The following is a 24758-nucleotide window of genomic DNA, read 5'->3' on the forward strand; positions in this document are numbered from 1 at the left end:
TCCAGCACATCTGCAATTGAGGTATAACCAGGGTCAAGAAGTCCTCAGTTCTTGGCATTTTTTTCTCCCATGTTTATTTCATCTAACGTCTTCTTTAGATAATTTCTGTATGAAGAGGCTGGACAGCAGCCTGTAAAATCAGCCCTGTTATTAAAGAATATTCTCCTCATGCCAGCAATTTCTTGCAGCAATTATAACTTTCTACAAGGAACCAGTTCAAGCATAGTGGTTTGGAAATGCTGGGAAATAGTGAATTAGGTGCCCTGAAAAGATAAGGGACCTGTTGCATTTTCTCCCAACTCTTTGTGCTTTGATTAATCATTTACTTGAATTTTGATAAGCAGCTGCACTGTGTGAGTATATTCCAACCTTGAGATGTTCATATTATTTCAGGATATTGCATCATATGCAAAGCAGTTTCCCAGCTGTTTCCTGACTCATGCTGGTAAAGGAGTAACTCACACTTTTATTGGATTTTGAGGGTGGCAAAATCCTAGAAACTGAAGGCTTCTCATCAATAGACACTTTATCAAGAGAAATTAGATTTCTTTCATGCTTCAACAGTATAGCAGTGGTTGTCAGGTTATGAACAGTTTGACAGAGGGATTATTTTGGCTCTATTTGACACAGAGATACAAACTTTCTGTATTTGAGATGAAACATGCTGGAAATATTTTGGGCTTGTGTGTCACTGCAGTGATGATGTACCCAGTTCCACAGGTAGCAATAAAACTTGCTTTGTTATCTGGCCCTTATGTAGTGGGGAGCAGTAAAGCAGCTCACAGGTATTCCTACAAGCTCCATCACTGATTTAGGGCGTGCCTTTCTGTTTGCAGGTTCTCCCTGTGGCTATACTCTTATTTCATTGCAGCATCTCACCATATTCTTCAGCATGAGCTGTGGTCAAATGGGAGATATGATACTTGAAGGAAATATTTCCATGTTAAGTTAGGTTTGATCTGTTTTCTGACCTTGTTTCTGCCATTTCTATGTTCTGAGGCTCTTGATGACAAACATTCATCTATACCTCTGGAGATGGAGCTTTTCTTTAAAGATTTGAATCCCTTAGAGTGTATTCATAGCCATATTATATAAAACACTTTTTCTGGAAAGACATTAAAATGCACATTTCCGGTTGATCTCTATTCTTCACCTTTCACCAGAGAAAATTGGCATGTTCAGGTTCATTGTTGTAATGAACCACATGCACTGAACCATCGAGCTAGGAAATACAGAAAGTCAGAACAGCCAGAGAGATGGAACTGGGACCCTTCCTTTGTTTATGTGTCATAACTACTCCTATTTTATCCATGTTCTCGGTTTCTTTCCATACAGTGATGAGCACAAGTCTGCTTTCCTTCACCCACCCCATCCACCCCCTCTTTGCACCCCACTCCTCTGAGAGTCATAGGAAAAAGTGATGACTTCAGCTGCATCCACTATTTACCTTAAGTGGGGGAAAAAAGAAACCAAAAGTAAAAAAAAGTGTTATTTCAGTTGATTTAAATGGGCAATAATGAAAGGGGGAGTCTGGGACCTTTGCTTCCCTAAGCAACATTCGGCTGTAATCATTCTCAGTCATTTTAACAAAGAATTGATTTCTAGAAATGAGTTTACCATAATTTATCAACCAGTGCAATCTAACCCTGCTTGTGTATGGAATATTGATCCATGAATGTTGGTGGTTCTCAGCAATGCCTGGTACCTGAGCGAGGACTACAAAGTGTGATAGATGAGGGAAATCATTAGCTTGTGTTCTGGAGTGAGGAATTTGCTATAATAAGAGCTGGTTTGACAGAATCATCTTGACTAGAAATTAATTTCCTTATGAACAGAGTTCATTATTGTAGAACTCCCTGGTTACTTGTCTCCATTATGTTCAAAGTTGCAAGAGAAGTGATGTTGTACAGTACAAGGGCAGAAGTTGTTTTACCTCTGCACTGAGATCGAGAATGCCCTTTAAATAAGTAACATAAAAATACACTATTTACAGCTAGAATAGTTGAGTTTAAAAAACACCTTGGGAGAACATTTGATTCACCTGCCTGCTCAAAGCAGGGTCAGCTAGGACAGGTTGGCCAGAACTGTGTTCAGGCAGGATTTGCACATATCCTAGGATGGGGGCTCCTTGACTTCTCTAGAAAAACCATTATGGTATTTAACTGCTTTCATGGTAAAAAAAGTATTTTCTTATGTTGGAGTGGAATTGACTATATTTCAATTTTGTCTGTTTCCTCTTGTCCTGAATACAACTGAAAAGATTCTGGCTCCATCTTCTGCATTCCCCCTCAGCAAGTATTTGTACATACTGGTAAGATTCCCCCTGAGCCTTCTCAAGGCTGAATAGTCACAGCTATCTCAGTTTTTCTTCAAAATAGGGTGGCTCCAGCCCTTTAACCATCTTTGTGACACTTCTCTGAGCTCACTCCAGTGAACCTTGTGTCTTTTGCCCTGGGGAGGGCATGGCTGGACCTATCAGTCCAGAATTGTCTCACTAATGCTGAGTACAGGAGAAGGAAAGCCTCCCTCAATACTGGCAACACTTTGCCTGAAGGCTGTTGTCCTTTGCCACAAAGGCATGTTTCAGATGCAGGTTCAACAAGGTGTCCACCAGGACTCCCAGATCATTTTCACAAAACTGTTTTCCAGGTGGCTGGCCCTTCACCAGCCCCACTAGAAGCTGGGGTTTCCAGTTGTACCTGCAGAGTCCTGGAGAAGATGCAGCTGATCTCTTTCTCCTCCTTTCTGGGGCTGTGCAGGGTGCTGACCTTGTCTCAGCCACATCATGTGGTGGCACAGACCCTTCAGCAACCTGTGGACAAAGTCCCAGTCCCACCAAGACGTCCCAAACATACAGGGATCATTCTACCCGAGGAGCTTGGTCCGAAGGGAGGTCTCTGATGAACTAGGGAAAGTTCCTCCAGGGGGTTCCAGAGACTGTTCCCTGCTATGTGTCAGCACCATGGGAGAGCCCCCAGGGAAGTTTCTGGTCTCCCTCTGGGCACCAGTTGCTGTCTGCTGCCTGCTGCTGCTCTGTGCTTGTGGTGCACACCAGCACACACATGGCTCGCACTTGAATCAGCTATGTGGATGCTGACAGGTATTTAGCACTTCCTATTGTGCTGTCTTTTTTCTAGGTCCCAATGTGTTATTAAATCCTTAAATATAACATTATGTTTTGACTCTCACTACTATCTACTGGGCAACATAATTTTCCTCTTCAGTTACTGATGAAAATATAGAGTGGGATAACATCTGAACAGAGATTACAGACTAAATACCAGGAGAGGACATCAAGCATCCTAACCCTTATCTCAGTGCCTGCATTACATTTCATTTTTATTTGCTGTGGATTAGCAAAACTCTTGGCTGTTACCAAGGAAATGAGAGACTCCTGAGCATCTGGAACACCCACAGGGCACCCTTACCATTGATGAATAGGAAAGGAAGCATGAGTATACTCCAGTGCATGTCAGAGATCCAAGGAAAAACAAGCTATTGAAAAGAGATGAAGTAAACAAGATTATCTGAATGAAATCAAGAAGTACTTTCAGAGGAGGTTAAACTGTTATGTTTGTTTAGAGCTCTCCAGCAAAATCAAAGATTTGATGCTTTTTTGGGCAAAGAAGTGTCAAACACTCACTGCTATCCTGGAAACAACACCCTGCAGAGGACCTGCCACAGATGTTGCATTCATCATCCTTATTTTTATTGTCAGGAGGTAGCACTGAGTACCTTTGCATAAGAAGAGCTGAGATGTCCTTGAAATATGGCTTCCAATACATTGGACAGTGATATTTTGCCATTTTTTGGTGGCTTTCTCAAGGAGTTTGTGACTCAGAGGTCCATGTCTTGAAATTCTTACATTTCACTTGGGCAAACCTCCCACAGGTTATAAAAATGGAGACTTTGGAATCTAGTTCAGAAAGAGGAGGGAACAGATCAGTCTCCAGAATTCAGACATACAAAATGCCTTCCATGAGTCAACAGGCATAAAGCAGCAGGAGTGGGAAAATGCCAAGCAGAAAGTAATTCCTGCAGGATGGACACTTCCTTCCCATTCTGAGCAGTTGTTACAAGGATGTGTTTGCAGACCTTGCTGTGAGCAAACTCAGAAGTGAGAAAATGAGTTGAGTGTGTGTTGGGCAGATAAGTTTCATCTGGAAAAGCAGTTTGGATGTTATAAAATTTTTCTGAGACTGAAAGGTGCTACTCTGCAAGTTGCTTGGTTGAGGAAAGAGATGTGCTCCTTAGGTCATTTAAACATATGTTGGAAAATCACTGTGAACTGTGATAATCCAAGACTTAGTTTTTATTTGTTGTTGAATGGTTATTATCTGATTATTTTAATCTCTTCTTTTATATCAGCATCCGTCTCCTGAGAAGAATTTTTGTGTTTTCCCACACCTCGTGATCATATGTAAACAAGTAGCATAAAAGAAAAGATGAAGCTTTTCTCCTATATTTAAACTGAAAAGCTCAGTTTTTCTAAACAAAAATTTTCCATCAACATGAAAAGCAGCATCTCATGATGATCATGGTGAGGAACGAGGGACTGTCAAGATCACTCTGAATTTCAGCACTTCTCACTTTAAAGGCCAGCACCTCACTCCAGGAGGCCATCCCCTTTTCTCTCACAGTAGCAGATATGTCATCCCAGTCTGAGCTTCCTGCTTTGGGGAAGGAGTTCTGTGGGCCTGAAGCAGCTCTGGTTTTATCCAGAGGCTCAGTTTCCTCAACAATGCTCAGTCAGGTTAAGTGTAACCTTTGTGCTGATCTTATTCAGGCTGGTAGCTTTTGGCAGCAAGCGAGGGTAACATGCTCATGCCGGTCTGCTTAGATGCCACATCATCCTTGGGTGCAACTGGACAAAGTGGATTGAGGCATTTGTGGATCCTGTCAAGCACAGAGCTGTATTTAATCAGCTCAGTCTAATGCAGAGAGACCTTTGCCACTCCTCATGCCTGCTGGACACGCAGCTCAGTGGCTCAGTGCCACTACTGTGGTCTGTACCCTTCACTAGGCTCTCCCCTGATTGCACACCCTGTGGAAGCAATGAACAGCAACAATCATCACTTTTTCCCACTTCTCCCCACTGAAATATTGCAGTTTTCCCTCCCTGGAAGGGAAATTGTATTTCAGTTCCCCATAACATTTTTTTGCTACTCTGCTGAAGAAAGCAGATGTAGAGAGATTTTCTTGTACATCAGACAGGTGTTTTATAGACAGAGCTAGCTTCCAGCCACTCTGGATACCATCAAGACAGTGTGTTTTGCTTTGTAATTGTTCTACAGGACTCTTTTTCTTTCTGGAAAACACTGATTTGACTTTCCACCTCAAAGCTTGAACCATATTTTCTAATTATTTCCTAAACAGTAGATGATAGGTGGAAAATTTAAGAAGGGAAATTCCAATAGTGTTGGATGTTGTTTTCATAATAGTCCAACAGAAGATAAATATTTAGACCTTTAGGATGTGTAGCAATTTACTGAAAAATGCAATATATTCTTTGAGTATTCTTATGAAGAGTGAAGCAAGTGCATCTGCTGTAGTATGAGAATACCTCTAATTATTTTGCCTTGATTTTGTGTTAATGCATCTAGACTTAAGGGCAGGGAAGAGTGTGTTGTATCTACTACAAATAAATCAGTGCAATTAACTGCTGATATATGCAAACTGACCTTAAGTGCTAATACACGGTTGCTTCTAATATCAGGAATCTAGCTTAGAACAGGCAGTAAAGGGATCAGGCCTTGGATCAATGAAGAAAATGTCTTGAACAAATTGGGACCACAGAGGTCAGTCTTCTGAAAAACATAATTAAATTGGGACTGAACTGGAAGCCTCACACATCAAAGAACTGCAGTGATCAAATGATTAGGGAATGAAGGCGGGGGGGTGGGATGCAGCAGAAAGCAAGAATGAAACAGCAAAAAGTGTGTAAGACAGCAGCTTTAGAAATGGTATTTGAGAAGTAGAAAGAGTTTAGAGGCACAAAAAAGGAAAACTAGTCAAAGACAGACTAAGTAAAAATGCCCAAAATGTGTGAAACAAATACCAGGATATGTTGGTACACACTAGAAAGTAAAGAGTATGTAAGAAAATGAGAAACAATGAAGCATACAGAAAGACAGTATTAGGAATGCAACAATAAAATCCTTGGGTAATGGAGCCTGTTGTTGGCAATATAAATTTAAATGCAATGTATAGCAGCTGGCTGCTCTTATCTGATAAGACTGTCATTCTGAGCATAGTTGGTGAGCAGAAACTGCAAAGTGAAGCAGAATATGTATTTGAAATATTGGGGTCTTATATATTTTATTTTATCACATGTTTTCCCTTCATTTTAATTTTAAGAGACTTGTTCTTTTTCTGCTGACTTAGTGCCAGTGAAAGGTGCTGCACAGAGAGCCCTGGGGATTGAAGACTTTTGTTTCCTCATAAATAAACATAGCAAGTGTAGTAGAAAATCAGCTTTCCTCATCTTGCTTTCCACTCGCCTCCTGCAGACTAACCTGAAAGACTCTCCATCTTTCCTGCAGCAAGGTCTCTGCAGACCAGACGGAGTTTGATGAGCAGCTCAACATGAGCTGGCACTGTGCACTTGCAGCATGGAAAGCCAACCATATCCTGGGCTGCCTCCAAAGCAGATTGGTCAGCAGGGCCAGGAAAGTGGCTTTAGCCTTCACTCTGCTCTTCTGAGACAATACCTGGAGTACTGCATACAGTTCTGTGCCCCCAGCTTAGGAAGCATGCAGAACTATGGAGCAAGTGCAGAGGAGGGCCATGAAGTTGTTAAAAGCACTGGAGCACCTCCCCGATGAAGACAGACTGAGAGAGTTGGGGCTGTTCAGCCTGGAGAGGAAAGGGTTGCACTGAGATCTCACAAGAGCCCTCCAATATCTGAAGAGGCCTATAAGGAAGCCAGGAAGTTCCTCTTCCTAAGAAAGTATAGGAACAGGACAAGAGGGAATGGCTTCAAGCTGAAAGACAGTAGATTTAGATTGGATGTTAGGAAACAGGTGTTTGAAACACCTTCAGGGATGGTGTCTTGCCCACTTCCCTGGGCAACATGTTCTAGTGCTTGATAAACCTTTTGCTGAAGAGATTTTTCCTATATTCAATCTGAACCTGTTGTAGTACAACTTAAGGCCATTTCCTTTTGTTGTACTGCTTGATACCTGAGAGGTGAGATCAACTTCCACCCACCTGAAGCCTCCTTTTAGGTAGTTGTAGAGAACAACTGAGCCTCCTTTTTTCCAGGTGAAACAATCCCATTTTTCTCAGCCACTCCTCATAAGACTTGTGCTCCAGACCCTTCACCAGCTCTGTTGCCTGTTGGAAAGGGCAAAAGCTTTCAGTCGCATTTACATGACTGAAATATCATGAGGTACTTGTACTGTTGTTATTTATAAAGTAATAGATTAGGGATGCTTTTTATTTCCTTTCCATTTGCATTCCTGGTGTTGTTTCCTGGTAAACTCATTTGTACTAGTCAAGGATTCTTAGCAATCAGGAAATTTTGAAACCTACTCCACTTTATATGAACTTCCTACTGGTGACAGGTGAGCCTCTGAGCTGTGGCTAAGCCGTTGGAGAAGAAGAGTGTGAGATGCCAGGAAAGGAGGTGAAGTGGCTTTCAGGGGCTTCTGTTCTGCAGGCACTCAGGGCAGCAAGTGGGGCACTGGGGACAAAGTCACTTCAGCCGTACACTGACACACTGCCTCTCCTTCTGCTGACTGGCAGTCCTGGGGTGCTGAAGAACCAATGGCTTAGCTGGAGAAAAGGCTGTACAAGATGTCTCTTATTCCCCATCTCCCTTCCTGTATTATGACAACAGCCTTCCCCATAAACTGCTCTTACATGCACACACGGTTTCCAGATACCTCACAAACCACTGACTAGCAGAAGTCAGTATTTATAATTATCTTACAGAGGAGAAAGAGAAGTTAATTGAAACTCATCTAAGGTTACACACATTGTAAGACATGATGATGTAATCCAGGAGTTAATGTTAATGTTAAAGCCAGATTTCTTACCCAGAGACACAAGCACAGCATCTCTCCTTTCAATGTAATTATATAAATACTATCCATGACACTGGATTTGTGTTTAAAAATTGTACAGTGATATGCCTTACATGTGGAAACACCACTGTGCAAAGAAAAGGCATGAGAATTGGGTTTTCCATGAGGAATTTGGTGAATTATCTTGTGCAAAATATTTGAGGTAGATTGTGCCTCTTCTTACTCACTTCTTTAAATTCAGTACAAGTTGTCTCTTTTTTAAGGCACATGAAGCTTCTGGTGTAAAATAACTGATATTGCTACCGAAAGTCCTCCTTTCTCTTTCCCATCCATTTACAGCTGTTTGGAAATAAGTAACTGTGTAACCAGATGCAACAAAATCTACAATTTTGAAAAGCTACTCTTCTCATGGTAGAATGTTAAGTCCTCCAGAGAAGGAGTAAATTATGCTCCTGCATGGCAATCAAAAAGGGGGAAGCGCTAAAAAGAGAAATTTAATGAACAGATCCAGTCCCATCCAAAGTAAAAAGCAAGAAAGTATGGTAGAAATTTTACCAGGCTGCTGAGAGAGCCCAGAGACTGTGGAGGCCATGTGTAGTGTCATGCAGTGGCATAGAAGGGTTCTCATGATTCCTTCTCAGAACTCTCCTAATTTCTCACTGAACCATGAGCCAGCCACAGAGACGAGCCACTGGGGTTTTATTCCCTGTATCAGGGAACCTCTGCCACCAAATGTCCATGCTAATATCCTTAGGAAACTTGGGGCATTCAGCAAAAGTGATTGATAGGTTTTTTCCCAAATGTGGACTTAAATTTGCCTTGCTTATGTTTCAAAGGATTTCTAGATCTTTGCATATCACTTTGTGTGCCTGTCCTAGTTTGGAGGACAGGTGTCTGCTGAGAAAGGCAGGAACTTCTCTTTGAAATGGAGAATGTAAACCCCCTCCCTCCAAATTATTATAATTTTGAAATCAAGGGGCTTTCGGGCAAAGATATGGGAATTAGGAATAACAGTTCTTTTCTAGGGAAATTAAAATAGAAATACAGTACTACAAAGGAACAAACCCCAAGCCCTGACAAAGTCAGAGTACAACCTGACACCCTGTCAGGCAGGGTGTTGGTAGCAGTCCCATTAAATGGTGGCTGCATCCTCCTGCAGTGACAGATGTGATTCAGTTGGAGCAGTGCTCCTGTACAAGGTGCAGTTTCCCTCCGGAGGTCCAGTGGTGATGTGGAGAAAATCCAGCTTCCCGCTGGAGTCCAGTGGAGAAAGGGGCTCCCTTAGTGTTCCAAAACCTCTGTTTTTATCTTGGTAAGAAATGTTGGGCTCTTCCCCCTGGCTGGAGCAACTTCCAATGGGATGCAGTAATTTTATCAGTCACACAGTGGGACTCAATGACCATTAGCAGAAAATGACTCGGTGGAGGAAGGATGGGGTGTGAAAAGATAAAGAACAATGCCCCGCCTGGTTTCAGTGGATGGCCCATTAGCAGAATATCTGCCGTTGAGATAAGGATCACTACCCCCATCCTCAACAGATGGTGATAGAATGGATACCTTTTATCACACTCTGTATTGTAACCCAAGACAGTGCCCAATTACGTTTATTAGAAAAAATCAGAAAAAGCTCTTTAGTTTTGTATGCCTTGGATTTCCTACCAGAGCCTCTTTGCAGGTAGGTTATACATGAAAGAAAAACTGTAGTCTGAACTCCAAGTAAAGAATACTTCCTATGGAATATTGAAGACTTTGTCTCTAGGGCCGAATGAAGGATCAATTTTTAAAAAAAAATTGAAAAAATTTCAAAAAAGTAAAAATCCCAGATAAAGAAGAGAATCCTAATTCTAATTATCCTCTTCTTCCTTTGATGTGAAGGAAATAAGAATGCATAAAGACTTTTTTGAGAATTAAAGTAAGCTGAAGAGTTACCTGAGGATTTTCTGTCATGGCTCAGTGCCAAGGAGAATTTGGATTCAAACCATGAGAACACACCTTCAGTTGTATTTTCAGAAAGCAGTAGGGTCTGTTGATGGACATTTATGTTTTATGCCACAGGCAATATCTCTGAGAGAGTTGCTCCTTAGCACCTTTGCAGCTTCTGTGTGTGTTCAAAATGAGTAAGAAACAGAATAACTGGTAACTTCTCTACTGTGCTGATAAAGCAAACGGTAGGATTTCTGTTAAGAACAAGATAAATAAATGAACTGGATGGCTAAAAATAGCAGAGGGTCCCAGCTTAGCTGACTCATGTGCTTGTAGATCAAACCTGATAGAGACTGGCACAGCATTAAAATAGGATAAATGTTGACAAGCTTTAAATGAACAATTAAAAATGAAAGGACCTTCAAATGGTCTGTGGGAGAGAAAAAACAAACCAGCCCGTGCCATTTCTAATTAGTGCTCAAGCCATTTACCATTTGTGGTGTGGAAAATGCTGTCTGTGTATCTGTCCTGGGAAATCACCATCCTGCACAGATGTGACTGCACTGGAAAGCTCTAGGGAACTGCCCAGGTAGACCTGTTGTTGATGCAACACACCTAAGTGTGTCTGTGCACCAAACAGACATACTTGGATTTTCTAAATGGCCTCTTTGTCTTCAGTTTGTTTTCATATGCTTGCAAGTAACTGCCTGCACATTTAAATTTTGTGCATTACCAAAAACCATTCAGGTTTCTAAACACTGTTGTGTGCCAACAAATCAGGGAGCTAATGCCTGTGCTTTCCAGTCAGTGAAGGTAGAATGATACAAGTACAACTGTTTTCACAGGTAAAATCACACTAGTCAACAAAACATGACTGTGATTATTAAGGTTGTAATGTGCCATTCACAAGTTCTGGATAGAGCTGTATATTTTTTTCCTATTTTGTCAGAAGTTTTATCTACTGGCAAGTATCAACCCATGTGACAAAACTTGTTTGTAAGACTGTTCAGGTTTCATGAGACAATTTTAAGAAAGGCATTAGATGAAGCATTAAAAATATCTGTTTCTAGTGTTTCTGAAATGTAATGTTTTCATTTGGAAATAATGTGGTTTCATGTACGTATTTTTCTAAAGTATAATATTTAATGAATGAGTAAATCAAGCATGTTTATTGGATTTATGCTACAGGACTGAATTAATCTAGTTACTACAATCAGCACTCAGGAATTAAAAATTGAACAGTAAGCTTCAAGACAGATACAAGTGAGATTGATCTTGGCATTGCAGGTAGGCATCATTCTAGAGTAAAAATTTCCATCTTCTGCAGCACAAGAAATTTAGGCTAATTGCCAAGAGGAATTTTTGGGCCTGCATATGCATGAAGGCTTTTCAGTCCCAGCTTCAAGTGGCATGATGCCAGGTCAGACAAGTTCCAGAAATTAGTCATAAGGAAGTGGTGGCACCTGTACCCTTTGGATGGAAACTATAAGAAAGTCCAGCTTCCAAAGGATGCATGTCCCCAGCTAACTCAGTCCTAGTGCTATAGTATGACTGTGTAAGAACATCTTAACAGCAGAGTGGACTGACTGTTGTCTAAAAAGGCTGAACTCGGGTCAAAGCTTTTTCAGTAGCCAAGATGTTGATAATGTCTGTCTTCCATGTGGATGCTCTGATTCCAGACATAAGGACACAACAATGCATAATTTCCTTCACAGAAGTCTAACAAATCTAACCAAATGTCTTCTGCTTTCATGAAACTTACTATATTCTGTATTCTTGAAAAGTGAGAGTAGTAAATAGTTCTGAGGCTTCTGCACTTCAGATTTTATCTGAAGTGATGAAAATGTCCCAAATGTATTGTGGGGAAGTGCCAGACAGGCAGATGCTCGGAAGTACACAGAATGTGTTCACTAAGTTTTATTTTCTCACAAAATGAGTCTCAAAATCTTGACTAATTTTGCACATTTCTTAAAACCAAATGGCTTATAATAGTGACTTCATTTCAGCAAAGTGCTAGTAATAGTGAAGAGTGATCTAACAGACTTAAACATGGCTTTCTCTGTACTTAAGAGCTCTTGCTACATTTCTTAGAAACTAGGATGTAAGTGCATTGTAGATCTAAGTGCTCTAGGGTCACTAAGGCTACTAGACACACACACTGCCAAGCCATCAGGGACATCTTTGGTAGAGAAGCTAAAAAACATAAAATGCTTCTCCTGGACCAATACCACTGTGAAAAATTAAAATCCTTATCTACATACATATTTCTCATAATTTCTTCTTCTGAGAAGAAAGTAACTCTATGCCAGCTGAAACCAGGACAGTGAGCACGTACACATTAGTGCTCAAAATGCCCTTTCCATATATACTGCAAGAAAGTGACTCCTGGAAGGAATTTGTACCATATTTTTCAAGAGCTCACTTAAGAAATATTTGCTAGTAGTTTAACAATATCAAATAGAAACCAATTTTTTGTCTGATTCTGAAATTTGTTTGATATGATTTGGGGTTACTATTGTCTTTTAAGTGTTATATATTAAAACTTCATAAAAGTGTCCAAGGGTTTTTTTTTTTTTTTGGCATAAGTAACCTGAAATGTGAAGAGGTGACTAATTGCAGAAATTAAGTGTGCTGGAACATAAGCATATGGATTTATTCTTTTAGGATGCGTGGAAAATACTGGTTTTAATGAAAGAAATTAGATACTTTAGTAAACTAGGAGACATGAAAGCTACATTGATAATTTGGGCTTTTGATACATGCATTGCCATCTTGGGAGTGGTAAGCAATTGGGTAATGTTAGTATTAAAAAAACCAAATAACATGACTGGTGTCAGGAAAACATCAGGAAAGCATTATGAAAAATGAAGAAAAGCTTTCCAAGAGTGCATACATAGAGAGGCAGGTTTTGCCCATGGAAGACAACGAGACCAGTATCTTCCTGTGTGAGAAAGCCCTGCCTAAGAAAATATCTGGGCATTTCCTTCGGATCTGTTGAATGGATTAAATCAGCCTTCAGAGTGAGCCCTCTTGGAAACTAGCTTTTATGCATTATCCTTACCTCTGTTCTGGATCCAGTTACAACCAGTTTTTTAAAGACTGCAACCTTAACAAAAATGTTCTTACATTTAGGACCATCCTACAAGGCAATTTTACTTGGACACATCTATTCCTTTAGTCTAGCTCTTCCTAATACTGGCAAGCTAAAACTGCTTCCAGGGCTAGGGAGCACAGAGCAGGTAGGAGGGACTCCCAGCTGCTTGGAAATGTGAAAACAGAGAGAACAGCTCTCAAAAGAATCAAACCACATAAATAAACCTCGTGGTGGTAAGGGGGTGAAAATATTTTTAGTTGCAACCTGGCTATGGTTACAATATTTAATAAAATAAGTTGTATAAAGGACAGTATATTTGTTACATCTCACCTGGAGTTCCCTTTTTTCTGTTACTGTGGAAACAATATCAGTCACGTTAATATGGGTGGAGTTTAGTACAGGCAGCCACAAGTACCTGGAGAAATGTGTGCTTGTAAACGTTCCCCCTTTATGATGTGTAGAACGTAAGATGGCTGTAGAAAGCAGGCAGTTCACATGTTAAAACTATTAATTTTTTTCAATGAAACCAGCTCCTTAAAAGGCCTTGCCAGAACCTCCATTGCATTGTCTGTGTGCACCTGATGAAGATCAGCTTTACCCCCTAAGAATGCAGGAGCCTAGGCAAGCAAAAAAACCAAACAAAAGCTCAACTAATGCAGTGTTGGTTACCCTGAATTTGAGCCTGTAAGTTGCTAGGTGCAAATTGACTTTAAACCCTGAAGAGTTTCACAAGTGCTCACAGAGCCAGTGGTGGGCTAACACCCAGCTGTGTTTCCATCCATGTACTACTGAGGACACGTCCAGATCCAGAGATATTTGCTTTCCTTAAGGGCATTGCAACTGCTTGGAAAGTGAAGCATAAACTACTTGCATGGTTCAGGGAGAACACAAATGCTACCTTTCACACAGTTTTCTGGCAAAGCAAGGGATTAAGGAGTAAGTTTTGTCCTGGCACACCCCCATCCTCTTTTATGCCTTGTTGATTGAACTGCTTATGAAAATAACTGCAATCCTTCAAGCTCTGCATTGAGGGTAGATTTCCTCGTCACATAAGTTCACTTAAAATGGAAATAAGAGAAGATAAAGAACAAGGAAATGTGCAGCTGTCAGGAAAGAAAACCTAGTTCCTCCACAGCACCTACAAAACTGAAGGGAGCTATCTTAGCTCACCCAAACAGTCCTGGAGCCTGGGTCCCACGGCACTTGGAAACTGTAAAATCAGAGCCACTATCCACTCACCTCTCATTTTTTAAATTTTCTCTCTCTTTTTCCCAGCCTTTATGCTGCATATTTTTTGTCTGACAGTTACCTTGTGCTTGGCGCTGTGGTAGGCAAAGGTTATTGGAATTTAAATGCAAAGTTCAATGAATATAGAATTAAAAAATGCCTTGGAGACATTGCTGAAATGAGATGCCAAATCCCAGAATTTGTATCTTTATGAGAAAAATTTTAATACAAAACACCAAGGTTTATGGCTCCTGCACATATTAATTCATACCAATCCATGTTCTAAGAGGACTAAAGGGGCTATTTTTCATCGTGGGCTGAGACAGGAACCCTTCCAGATTTACTGACTTGCTGTGAGAAATATGCTTTATCAGGCTGATAGATATCTTTAAAATGTAAATCAGAATGGTGAGCTTATCACAAGACTGCCATTAGCAGCTTATAAAATACTTGGTGTTGCAGTTAACAAGAGATTTTGTGAACAAGGTGAGCATACCGGTCAGCAAAAACAGACCCTAAAGTTGACACTTTATTTTCTGTTTTAAAAGAAAATTACCAGAAATTAAACCAAAACAATCTTTATTATACATCCATCTCCTTGGCAACTAGCAATTTCCATGACTTTGTGGGATGGTCTATATTTTAAAGGGTATTATTATAACTGTGCAGGCCCAAGAATTGCAGTGTTACCTGGAATCATCCCTGGAAGTGCTCAAGTGCAGGCTGGATGGGGCTCTGAGCAGCCTGGTCTAGTAAAAGGTGTCCCTTGGCAGAAGGTTTGGAGCTAGATGGTCTATAAGCTCCTTTCCAACCCAAACCGTTTTATGATTCTGTTAGTCTATGAATTCTTACCTCATCTTTGGCCTGAGTGCTTTGTCTGTCTGGAGAGAGAAAGGAAAATCATTTGCCCTTTGGAAATTCCAGATTTTCTCCATAAGGAATCCTGTCCATTTCTATTGTCTCCAATGCCCTATAGGAAGTCCTTTAGGTTTACACCCTCTTTGTTGCATTGTGAACAGCTCACTTCAGGATTACATTGTAGAGAAACCCGGGGCTGAGAAGCTTGGAATAAAAATGCTAGCAAATGATCACAAAGGCAAGAAATTTCCTCTGTAAACAAACAATATTGACATTAGTACTTTTGAGTGTATGCAGTAGCTGGAATGGCAGTGGCTGTTGCCAATTTGCCCTCTTGCTGGCAAAAGCACATGCTGCACTCTGTGACTTTGATGCACACGTGCAAGAACACACAGATGATATGCTTACGAGCCCTCCACAGATGGCTTCCCCATCAGGGTTTGCTTTGCCATTTAGGCCTCCTGCTTCACATCCTCCTCTTGGTACTTCAGTCCCTATTTTATGTAATTAACTTCTGTTCCTCCTCCCATTTTTACTTTTTTTTTTCCCGTGAATGCTCTTTACTCTGATGCTCAGAGTCAACCATCTCCCCAAAGCACCGTGATATTTACCAGCATCCGGGAAAATGTAGTTAGAGAATTGAGACACTTAAAGGAGACACGGCTGTCGTAAGTGTGCATTCATATTTTTGAATAGATATTCAGAGGGTGGGAATGTAGATGAGGGAGAAGCTATGAAAGGGCTTATTACTAATTAACTGTATCTATTTCTCCCCCTTTTAAACTGCTTTTTGTTTATCATTTCAGCTGGTAGGGTAATACACTAAATTAAAGCTGCATAATATATTTATAATTAGGATTGAAAAAGCCAATTGCCTCTTACTAAACTACCAATTGATAATATTGTAAGGGATATTTATAGCTTTTTGGTATGTATGCCGCAGATTTGCATCAGTAACACACTTGCTTATCTCCAAACATTTTATTCAGTAGCCCTTTATTTACTATTGAAGGTAAGATTACTCTTCTCAAGCCATCCTTTCTAAAAGTGTCTCGCTTTCATCTTGTTTGTAAAGCTCAGCAAACACAGATGCTTCAGTCATTTCCTCTGCTATGAAATAGTAATAACAGTATATAATTACCATCATCACACCATGGAGAAAACCTTGCCGTAAAGAACACATTCTACATAGTTCAGCACTCATAGCATCTTACATTTCTACAGCTCCTTCTTTCTGACTCATCTTGCATATCCTAGAGAGGAGATACCAAGACTCCTTACCCAGGGCATGAATTGGGAACTTCTGGGCAGAGCCCCAAACATAGGCCCTTAGTTTTCGTTCCTTTCACAAGAAGGTAGAACAAGACCTGTATCAAGAGTTCTTTAAAAACTGCTGAAGAGATAGTTTTTGGTTTTGTGTTTGGTGTCTCTTACTGGGGGGTTAATAACTCAAAATACATACCAAAAAACTGCTAAGTGTATGAGCACCTGCATGATTGAGAAGGGATATGGCATACACCAAACAGTGCTGCAAGTTTATATGGCAATTGAAGGTTAAAGAGAGACAAAATGCCACATTCAAAATGAGAACCTGAATTGTGTCTGTGGCTAGTGCAACAGGGGAGGATCTTGGAGACTGGAGCACACCATCCTAGCAAAAAAGCCTGGGAGAGCCCTTACAAAAATATAGCTCTTTATCTACCAGCCCCATTCCTCAGAAGGAGAATGAGGGCTAGAAATGAATGATCTACCCATTCTTCAGCCTTGCTGGATAGCACGGTCTGGGAAAGGGAGAAACAGAAAGAAAGCAAGTTTCCCTATGTCCTGCATGTGTGGGAAGAATGTCAGCAAACCTGTGCAAGTAAATATTCCCAAATCTGAAGTCTGCCTTCAACTTCTCCCAGCCTCAATTGTCTCTCCAAGCCAGTCCAATCATGAGATTTGTTTATTCTTCAGACACATCCTTGCAGTTTAAACTGGAAAAGTGTTTGAGAGATTGGAAAAAAGAGAGATGATGCTGCAAAGAGGAATTGACAGGGTGCAAGAGAGGGCCATGAAGACAAGCAAGAGCTTCACTGTCACTACAACAGTAGGGGTTGCAGTGTGAGAGCATGTAGTTGTCAAAATCTTGCCAGGGGCCTAAGGCAGCACAGTCTTCCCCTGGATCCCTTCTCTTTGGAGCTAGATACTCTCACCTTTTCCATGGTTTGGCTGAGCACAGGGTGAAACCAGGTGGCAATTACACAAGTGATTTCTGCTTCTAATGCCATCTATCATTAATTTTATTATGTGTGGGCAAGTGACTTGCCCCAGAACTGGCCAGATAATTACATGGTCATTATTAACCACATTACTGAAGGGTAAAAATGCAGTTATTTTTATCCATAAAGTCAGCTGCTTCAACCCTAAAACTAATTGCACATTATTATGCAGCAGAAAGTAATTATTATAGATAGTGATTCTAGCTTCTACTCCCAAAGAAGCAGACGCTATTGCAAATGAAATCTTTCAGGATTTTAAACAAGCCTTGAAATCTGTAGTGAGAAAGAAAGAAAGAAAGAAAGAAAGAAAGAAAGAAAGAAAGAAAGAAAGAAAGAAAGAAAGAAAGAAAGAAAGAAAGAAAGAAAGAAAGAAAGAAAGAAAGAAAGAAAGAAAGAAAGAGAAAGAAAGATATTTTATCATGTTTTTACAACATGTAGCTGTCCCATCCTGGAGGGCTGATGCCTTTAGGTGTGACTGTGAGGAGTCATCACAAAGTCTCTCTGGAGTTACATGTTAGGTAAAACAAAGGAATAAAGTTATCATAATTATTGTATCATAATTGCTGATGTACCTTTTCACTCTTTTCATATCTTTCAGGTACTGTTGCGTGATTTACAATGGAAAAATTGCTCTGCGGCATCCTGGTGTTTGGAATGGCTGTCACAGTCAACGCTTGTCCCAAATATTGTGTCTGTCAGAACCTGTCTGAGTCACTGGGGACTTTGTGTCCCTCCAAGGGTCTCCTTTTTGTTCCCCTGGACATAGATCGAAGGACTGTTGAACTCCGTCTTGGGGGCAACTTTATTATCAATATTAGCCGACAGGATTTTGCCAATATGTCTGGACTTGTTGACCTCACTTTGTCCAGAAACACCATCAGTTACATACAGCCCTACTCTTTCACTGACCTGGAGAGCCTTCGGTCTTTACATCTGGACAGCAACAGATTGCCCGAGATTGAAGAGGATACTTTAAGAGGTTTAATTAACCTTCAACATTTGATTTTAAACAACAACCAGCTAAGCAGCATTTCTGATGACGCCTTTGAGGATTTTTTACTGACGTTGGAAGACTTAGACCTTTCCTACAATAACCTCCGAAGCATTCCCTGGGAATCCATAAGAAAGATGATAAACTTGCACCAGCTCAGTTTAGATCACAACCTAATAGATTATATAACTGAGGGGACATTTGCAGATCTTCAGAAATTGGCCAGATTGGATCTAACATCCAACAGACTTCAGAAGCTCCCCCCTGACCCTATATTTGCCAGATCACAAGTAATTCCATTGGTTGTTACCCCGTTTTCGCCACCTCTGTCCCTCAGCTTTGGGGGAAATCCACTGCATTGCAACTGTGAGCTCCTGTGGTTAAGGCGGCTTGACAGGGATGATGACATGGAAACCTGTGCTTCTCCTCCAAGTCTAAAGGGCAGGTACTTCTGGTACATACGGGAAGAGGAATTTGTTTGTGAGCCTCCTCTTATTACACAGCACACTCACAAGCTGCTGGTTCTAGAGGGGCAAACTGCCACGCTGAAGTGCAAAGCCATTGGGGATCCCACCCCCATCATTCACTGGGTGGCCCCTGATGACCGCCTCATCGGGAACTCCTCCAGGACAGCTGTCTATGACAACGGCACCTTGGATATACACATCACCACCTCCAAGGACTATGGAACTTTCACTTGCATAGCAGCCAACGCTGCTGGGGAGTCCACTGCAACAATTGAACTCTCAATTGTTCAGCTTCCCCATCTCAGCAACGGCACAGGCAAAGCAGCTCCACCAAAATCCAGGCTCTCGGACATCACCAGCTCCACCAAGTCCAATCGCGGTGAAACAAAAGGCCCACCAGAAAGGGCTGTCCTGGTTTCAGATGTGACCACTACCTCAGCTTTGGTCAAGTGGACAGTCAGCAAGTCGGCCCCTCGGGTTAAAATGTACCAACTGCAGTATAACTGCTCGGATGATGAAGTCCTGATCTACAGGTAAATGCATTTTTTTTGGTCCTCTGATGATGTCAGGGAGTGGAAATCAACATAAGAAGTCTTTTACTCTTTGACTTTTTACTGATTTGAGTTTGAACTGGGATGGCACTGTGGCTAGTAGCATTAGTGATATCTGATAAATTTGCATTCTCTCTGTCAGTTTCCCTGTTGGTTTGTTCATTGCTTTTCTATCCAAGTTGCATGTTGCAAATATCTGTAGTACTCATTTTCCAACAGCTGTTTGCAGTAAAAAAATTCAATTTGGGAAAAAATAGTACCGCAGTCGGTAGCCTCCTTAGTGGGCTTAACAACAAAGAAAGGAAAACTTGAAGACTAGAAGTCAGAAATTTCCCTTTCCACCTCCTGTAGGTGGGATCGAAACAGACTACTTAGAGAGGAAGCAACGTGGGAGGAAGTTTGTGCTGTCTACCCATAACACAGGCTCTAATTATTCTGTGATTCAAGATTTGGGGTTGCTAACAAGACATTTTTCACCTATAGGCAAGAGCTTGTTTCTTATTTCACTAACATCTGTTTTACACAATCATAATGGCTGAAAACTTTGGAGCATTTAATTTTTTATACCATATTTAATGCAAGAAAAGGTAGATATAATTTCAAAAGCCAACCCTGAATATTCTTTATGATCCTTCTGTTCTGCAACTCTTCTGACTTTTGATGATGTAAAGCAGGAATTTCCCTTGCAGTGAAGCAGCAATAAATTTTTAGGGACTAAAAAGGTGTAGAAATGGCACAGAAAAACAGTACTACTGTTTTTTCCTTGTGTATTGGAAGAATGATTGACATATTTATGCTAGTGATGAATCCCAAGAAACCACCTTGTCCTTCCTTTTTTATTGCAAAGATTTCACTGAACTGAACTGTATCTTTGGTTGTATGTGATCTACCAGCAGAAGTCTGAATCTCATGGAAAAGTAAAACCAAACATATAAACTCTTATAGTTTTATGAGCATCCTGAAGCTGTGGAGAAAAATTGGATCTGGTAGAGATATAATGGGATTTAGGGTTTGAAACTAATTTGAGAATAAACTGTGGACAAAACATAGTCAAAGCCATTGATTTTCCTGGTAGGTTTGGTGTTATTACCTGATGGCATCTCTGTTCTTCTGCTGCCTGCAGGGAGAGCCAAGGCACTCATCAAGTCGTGGTACTCAGGCTCCAGATCCCACAAAAAGCCTTGTTATTTTCTTCTGCTTTACCACAGGGTGGTTTTCTTTAGCTTGAGGAAGTCAAAAGGAGAGATAGTAAACTTTCATGTGACACGTTTCACTCACCCTTCACCTGCAATAAAATCTAAATTTAAAGCTTCTCCACAATAGAACGTTTAGTTGGCATACACAAAACTTTTGTGCCAACAATACCTTTATCTCAGTCAGCTGTAGAACAGAAAGAATAAAGTAATAAATTTAGCTACTCCAAATTCACTTACTCATTGCCAAAACTAGGAATATTCATCAGCAAGTCCAAAAAGCATTTTAAAAGAAAATTTATTCAAATACTGAATTAATCAGAGGACATTCAGTTCTGTCCACCTCCATTCCTCAATTATAAAAATATCTTGAAAAAATAATTTAGAAAATGAAAATTATTTACTTTGCTCTGGCTACTGTACAATGGAACCAGTGTATTTGGGAATTGCAACTATATGGATTTAAGCAGAATGAAAGGAAAAGATAAAGTTAAGTAATGCTGTAGTATTAGGAATAAATGAAAGAACACACACTAGTTGCATCTTTTTCTCCCAAGGCAATGGTATTGGCAAAAACTCAGCAGTAATTAACATCTTAAGCACAGTGTAAGGCTGAAAAACACTGGAAGATGTATAAGTCATATGTTCATTGTAAAATGAATTTGGTGCAGTGAAAAGGAATATCCCTGCAAACAGAAAAAGAAGTTTGCAGGGGTTGTCAGATGTTGGAAGTGGTTGGATATGTCAGTTTTCTAGGGAGGAGGATGGCCAGAGTGAAAGAAAACAAACCGTGCAAAAGCACTGACATGCAGCCTAGGAGCTGGATGGATGAGAATTGGGTGCCACAGGCAGAAATGAAAAGAGATGTCATCTTGCCAGCCTGGTCTGGAAGAAAAAGTTGCTGTGAAGATTTTAGGCAACCCCTAAATTTTTATCGTGTCCTCACTTCCACCTCCCAGTGAGGTTTTGGCCGTTTGCTGCTTTATTTGGTTGTGGCTCAGTTTTTCAGAAGCTCAGTGAGGACAGAACTATTTCAAAAAATCTCCCATCAGGCCTTTTTTGAGGATTCACTGATGATGCATAGCTCTTCATTCACAGCTCTCAAAAGTACTTCACCAAAGAAAACAATTTTTTTTTCTCATCATTTTGCACCAGGGAAAAATGAAGCATAGAAAGATGAAGTGATTGTCCAGCGTCTGAGAGTTAATCAATGGTACTCATAATATCAAAACTAGTTCTTACAACTTCCAGTCAGGGAACAACTCAGTCCCTTAGAGTTAATTAACTAAAGCTGTTTTGCTTTAATTGGTCAGATGCATATCACTGCAATGAGTGTGTGGAAAAACCTAAGGGAAAAGGATTTCCACAGTGCTCTGCTCTATAAAATGCTGTGTATGTGCTAAATGGGACGTGATACTGCTTAGCTGCTAAAATGATGGGCACTTAATATACACTAAGACAGTCGGTATTCCAGGACTGAGACACATCAGCTGTGCTCAGCTTTTAGGAATCCTGCTTCACTAGCAAGAAATGTATGCACAAAGGACAGAAAGCTGCTTCTCTCTCTGCTAAGAGTTTTCATGAGCATTGTACTCATTGTGGAAGAGTGAAAGCAGAGGTCCTCCCCTCCCCATTGGTGTCAACATCTCTCCTGATCATTACCCAGGACACCAGTCCCATTTCCCCTTCCATGCCAGCTGTGATTTTCCACTGGCAGGATGGTGCAAAAGGGGACTACAGAGGGTGCAATAGCTCTATAAAAATTCAAGTTTTGGGAGATTCTGGCAAATGTTGTCTGCTGGGCCCCCTGTTTGCAAACTGAAATGGTTCTGGAATCTGAAGTTTGAATGTACCAATGCCATTAGCAGGAGGAGCGCTGTTTGTCTGCTTTCCCATCTGACCTCCCCTTGTATTTACTGTCTAAGGGCCTTTGCTCAAGCTCATAGAGGGTTTCTATCTCTTTCAATGCACTCAGAGTGCATGTTTCTGGTCCTGATCTAATGAGTAGGTCCTGGATCTGCACTCTGTGGGTTTTAGTGCAGCAGTCTTTCCACGCTTTCATCTTTTCTGTAATTACCAGCGCCAGTAAATTGTACCCATCACTTTTAGCCGAGACCAGAAGCTTGCTACAAATTGCAGAACTGAAAATTTGAAACAAAAACATGCAGAAAGAGTAACCAACATCCGATAGAGAAAGGGATGGAAGAAGACCAAGGTCTGCAAAGAAATGTCTGTCCTTGGACTCAGGGTTAAAGGAATGAACACTGGGAAACCTCCATTGTCATAAAAATCTGGCCTACTCCTCTCAGTCTGGACTCCAAAGTGTTTTAGATGTGTAAAAGCATCAGAGTTAAGATCAGTGCAACTTATGCACTGGTAAGTTTAATTCTTTTGAATAAGGAATTGCAATGAAATATAAATATTTAGAAAAGAATATCTTTGAGCCTAAGTTTCCCATGTCTAACCTGGGTGACAGCACCACCTTGCTTCACAGGGTTAAACACATTAGAAAATATGATGGAACCAGAAATCCACATAAAGAAATGTGGACACTTGCTTTGAAGTCATTGTGTGGTCTGCAGCAACAGGGATAGTCATGAATGATTAAGATGGAGGATTGCGTAACTGCAACACTTGAATTCAAGTAAGGCATCTGGGGAGAGAGACTGTGTTTTTTTCATGCATAGAATACCCTACATGATGGGGGACCAAGTGTCAGTTCTGGCCAGCAGGCACTGGTGTAATATATACATTCACTACTTTTTCAAAAGTGAATAAATCTGCAAGTGTTTTGTAGAACTTCCCAGGTCATGCTGAACCTTCTGGCTGTGTTTTGAATTAAAGCAAAGATGCAGCCATTTAAAAATGTGCATCTGAAGTGCAACACTGCCATTAGATTTATGAGAGATTTAGGTCTGTTTTATTTTGTGGTATTTCATATTAAAATTGATGAAAACAGCTGTTCAAATTAAGAATTACTGTACCACGATAGTCTCCCTAACTTGTAAATTCAGCATGGGGGAAAGAAGTATTTTATATGTTTCTGAAAGCTTATTTTTTAAAAATATATTTTATGTTGCAGGCAGTCTAAGCATTAAAATATGAATAAATGGCTACACATCTCCAGTTTATTTAAACAATGGTGCCATGGATTTGATTACTTAAACAATATAATAATGATTTATGTTTACACAGCTCCTTTTACTGCAAGTGCTTTACAGGGTGGCTGAACAGAGATCCCCACTATCCTGTCACCTCTCAGTTAAATATTGGCTGCAGTTTAGCAATCAGATGATTGTTCAGTTCCTTTTCATGAGCGAAAAATAGCTTCAGCATTTGCACTTACAGATACTTTAACCTAGGGAGGAAGTAATTAAATGAGCTTGAATTTCCCACAGCATGGTGGTATAAATATATCCATGCACTCTTCTAGTCAAGTGCATGTCAATAAGAAAGTGCTTCATGACAGAGGTGCTGAACTTCAGGAATATCTGATTCTCCTAAGGATGTTCTCTCAAACAGCAGTGTCACACTGAGCATCAGAGAGGATGCCATTGTCTAATGCTTCTTGCAAGGAAAGCCTGTTGTGTGGAGACCTTCCAGTTAAAGACTGAAAGCAGGGGAAGCCCTGTGTTGTTGCTGGTAGGGCAAGTTGTGCCAACAGCCTGATGCTCTAGCTAAGTGTGTTTATGTGATTTTTCTCTCTGAGGAAAGTTAGAAATACAGAGTACTTGTTAGCTTTGGAAAAAGCAGAGGATTCATTTATTTTGAAAGATCCAAACATCTGTCCTTACTTGTGATTTAGTCGCTGGGTTCAGACAAATAAAGACTTGCTGATAAATGCCCACCAAGCTTCTACCCAATTTTCAGTTCCACCCATCTCCAACCTCACTAGGCACTGATCTGCTTCCACGGCTCACTCCTGGAGCAAAATTCCTGACTCAGTCTCAGCATATGAGCTGGGTTATCCCAGTTGCATTGTATTCAGGATACAAACCTTGATTTGGCCAAAGCATTTACATATTTAAGCATTAAATAAAAAAAGAAACTGGGAGGGAGGACAGCACATGAAGGCATTAATCAGCATGTATTAATCTTTTGTATTTGACAGGTAGAGAGCACCACTTTATAAAAATAAAAATATGAAGTCACAGTCCAAGGGGAAA

At 40.5% G+C, this 24758-nt stretch overlaps 1 protein-coding gene across 2 annotated transcripts in view; it reads left to right on the forward strand.

Annotated features, from left to right (window-relative positions):
- The window catches only part of LRFN2 (leucine rich repeat and fibronectin type III domain containing 2), a 150895-nt gene that overhangs the window by 99060 nt on the left and 27077 nt on the right, over positions 1-24758 (forward strand). For both annotated transcript variants that reach the window (XM_033056159.2, XM_033056160.1), the window contains one exon: positions 17989-19381. In XM_033056159.2, coding sequence (XP_032912050.1) covers positions 18009-19381 — 1373 coding nt within the window. In that variant the 5' untranslated portion in view covers positions 17989-18008. The remainder of the gene's footprint in view (positions 1-17988; positions 19382-24758) is intronic.

This window comes from Catharus ustulatus, chromosome 3 (assembly GCF_009819885.2).
Source record: "Catharus ustulatus isolate bCatUst1 chromosome 3, bCatUst1.pri.v2, whole genome shotgun sequence".
Lineage (NCBI taxonomy): Eukaryota > Metazoa > Chordata > Aves > Passeriformes > Turdidae > Catharus > Catharus ustulatus.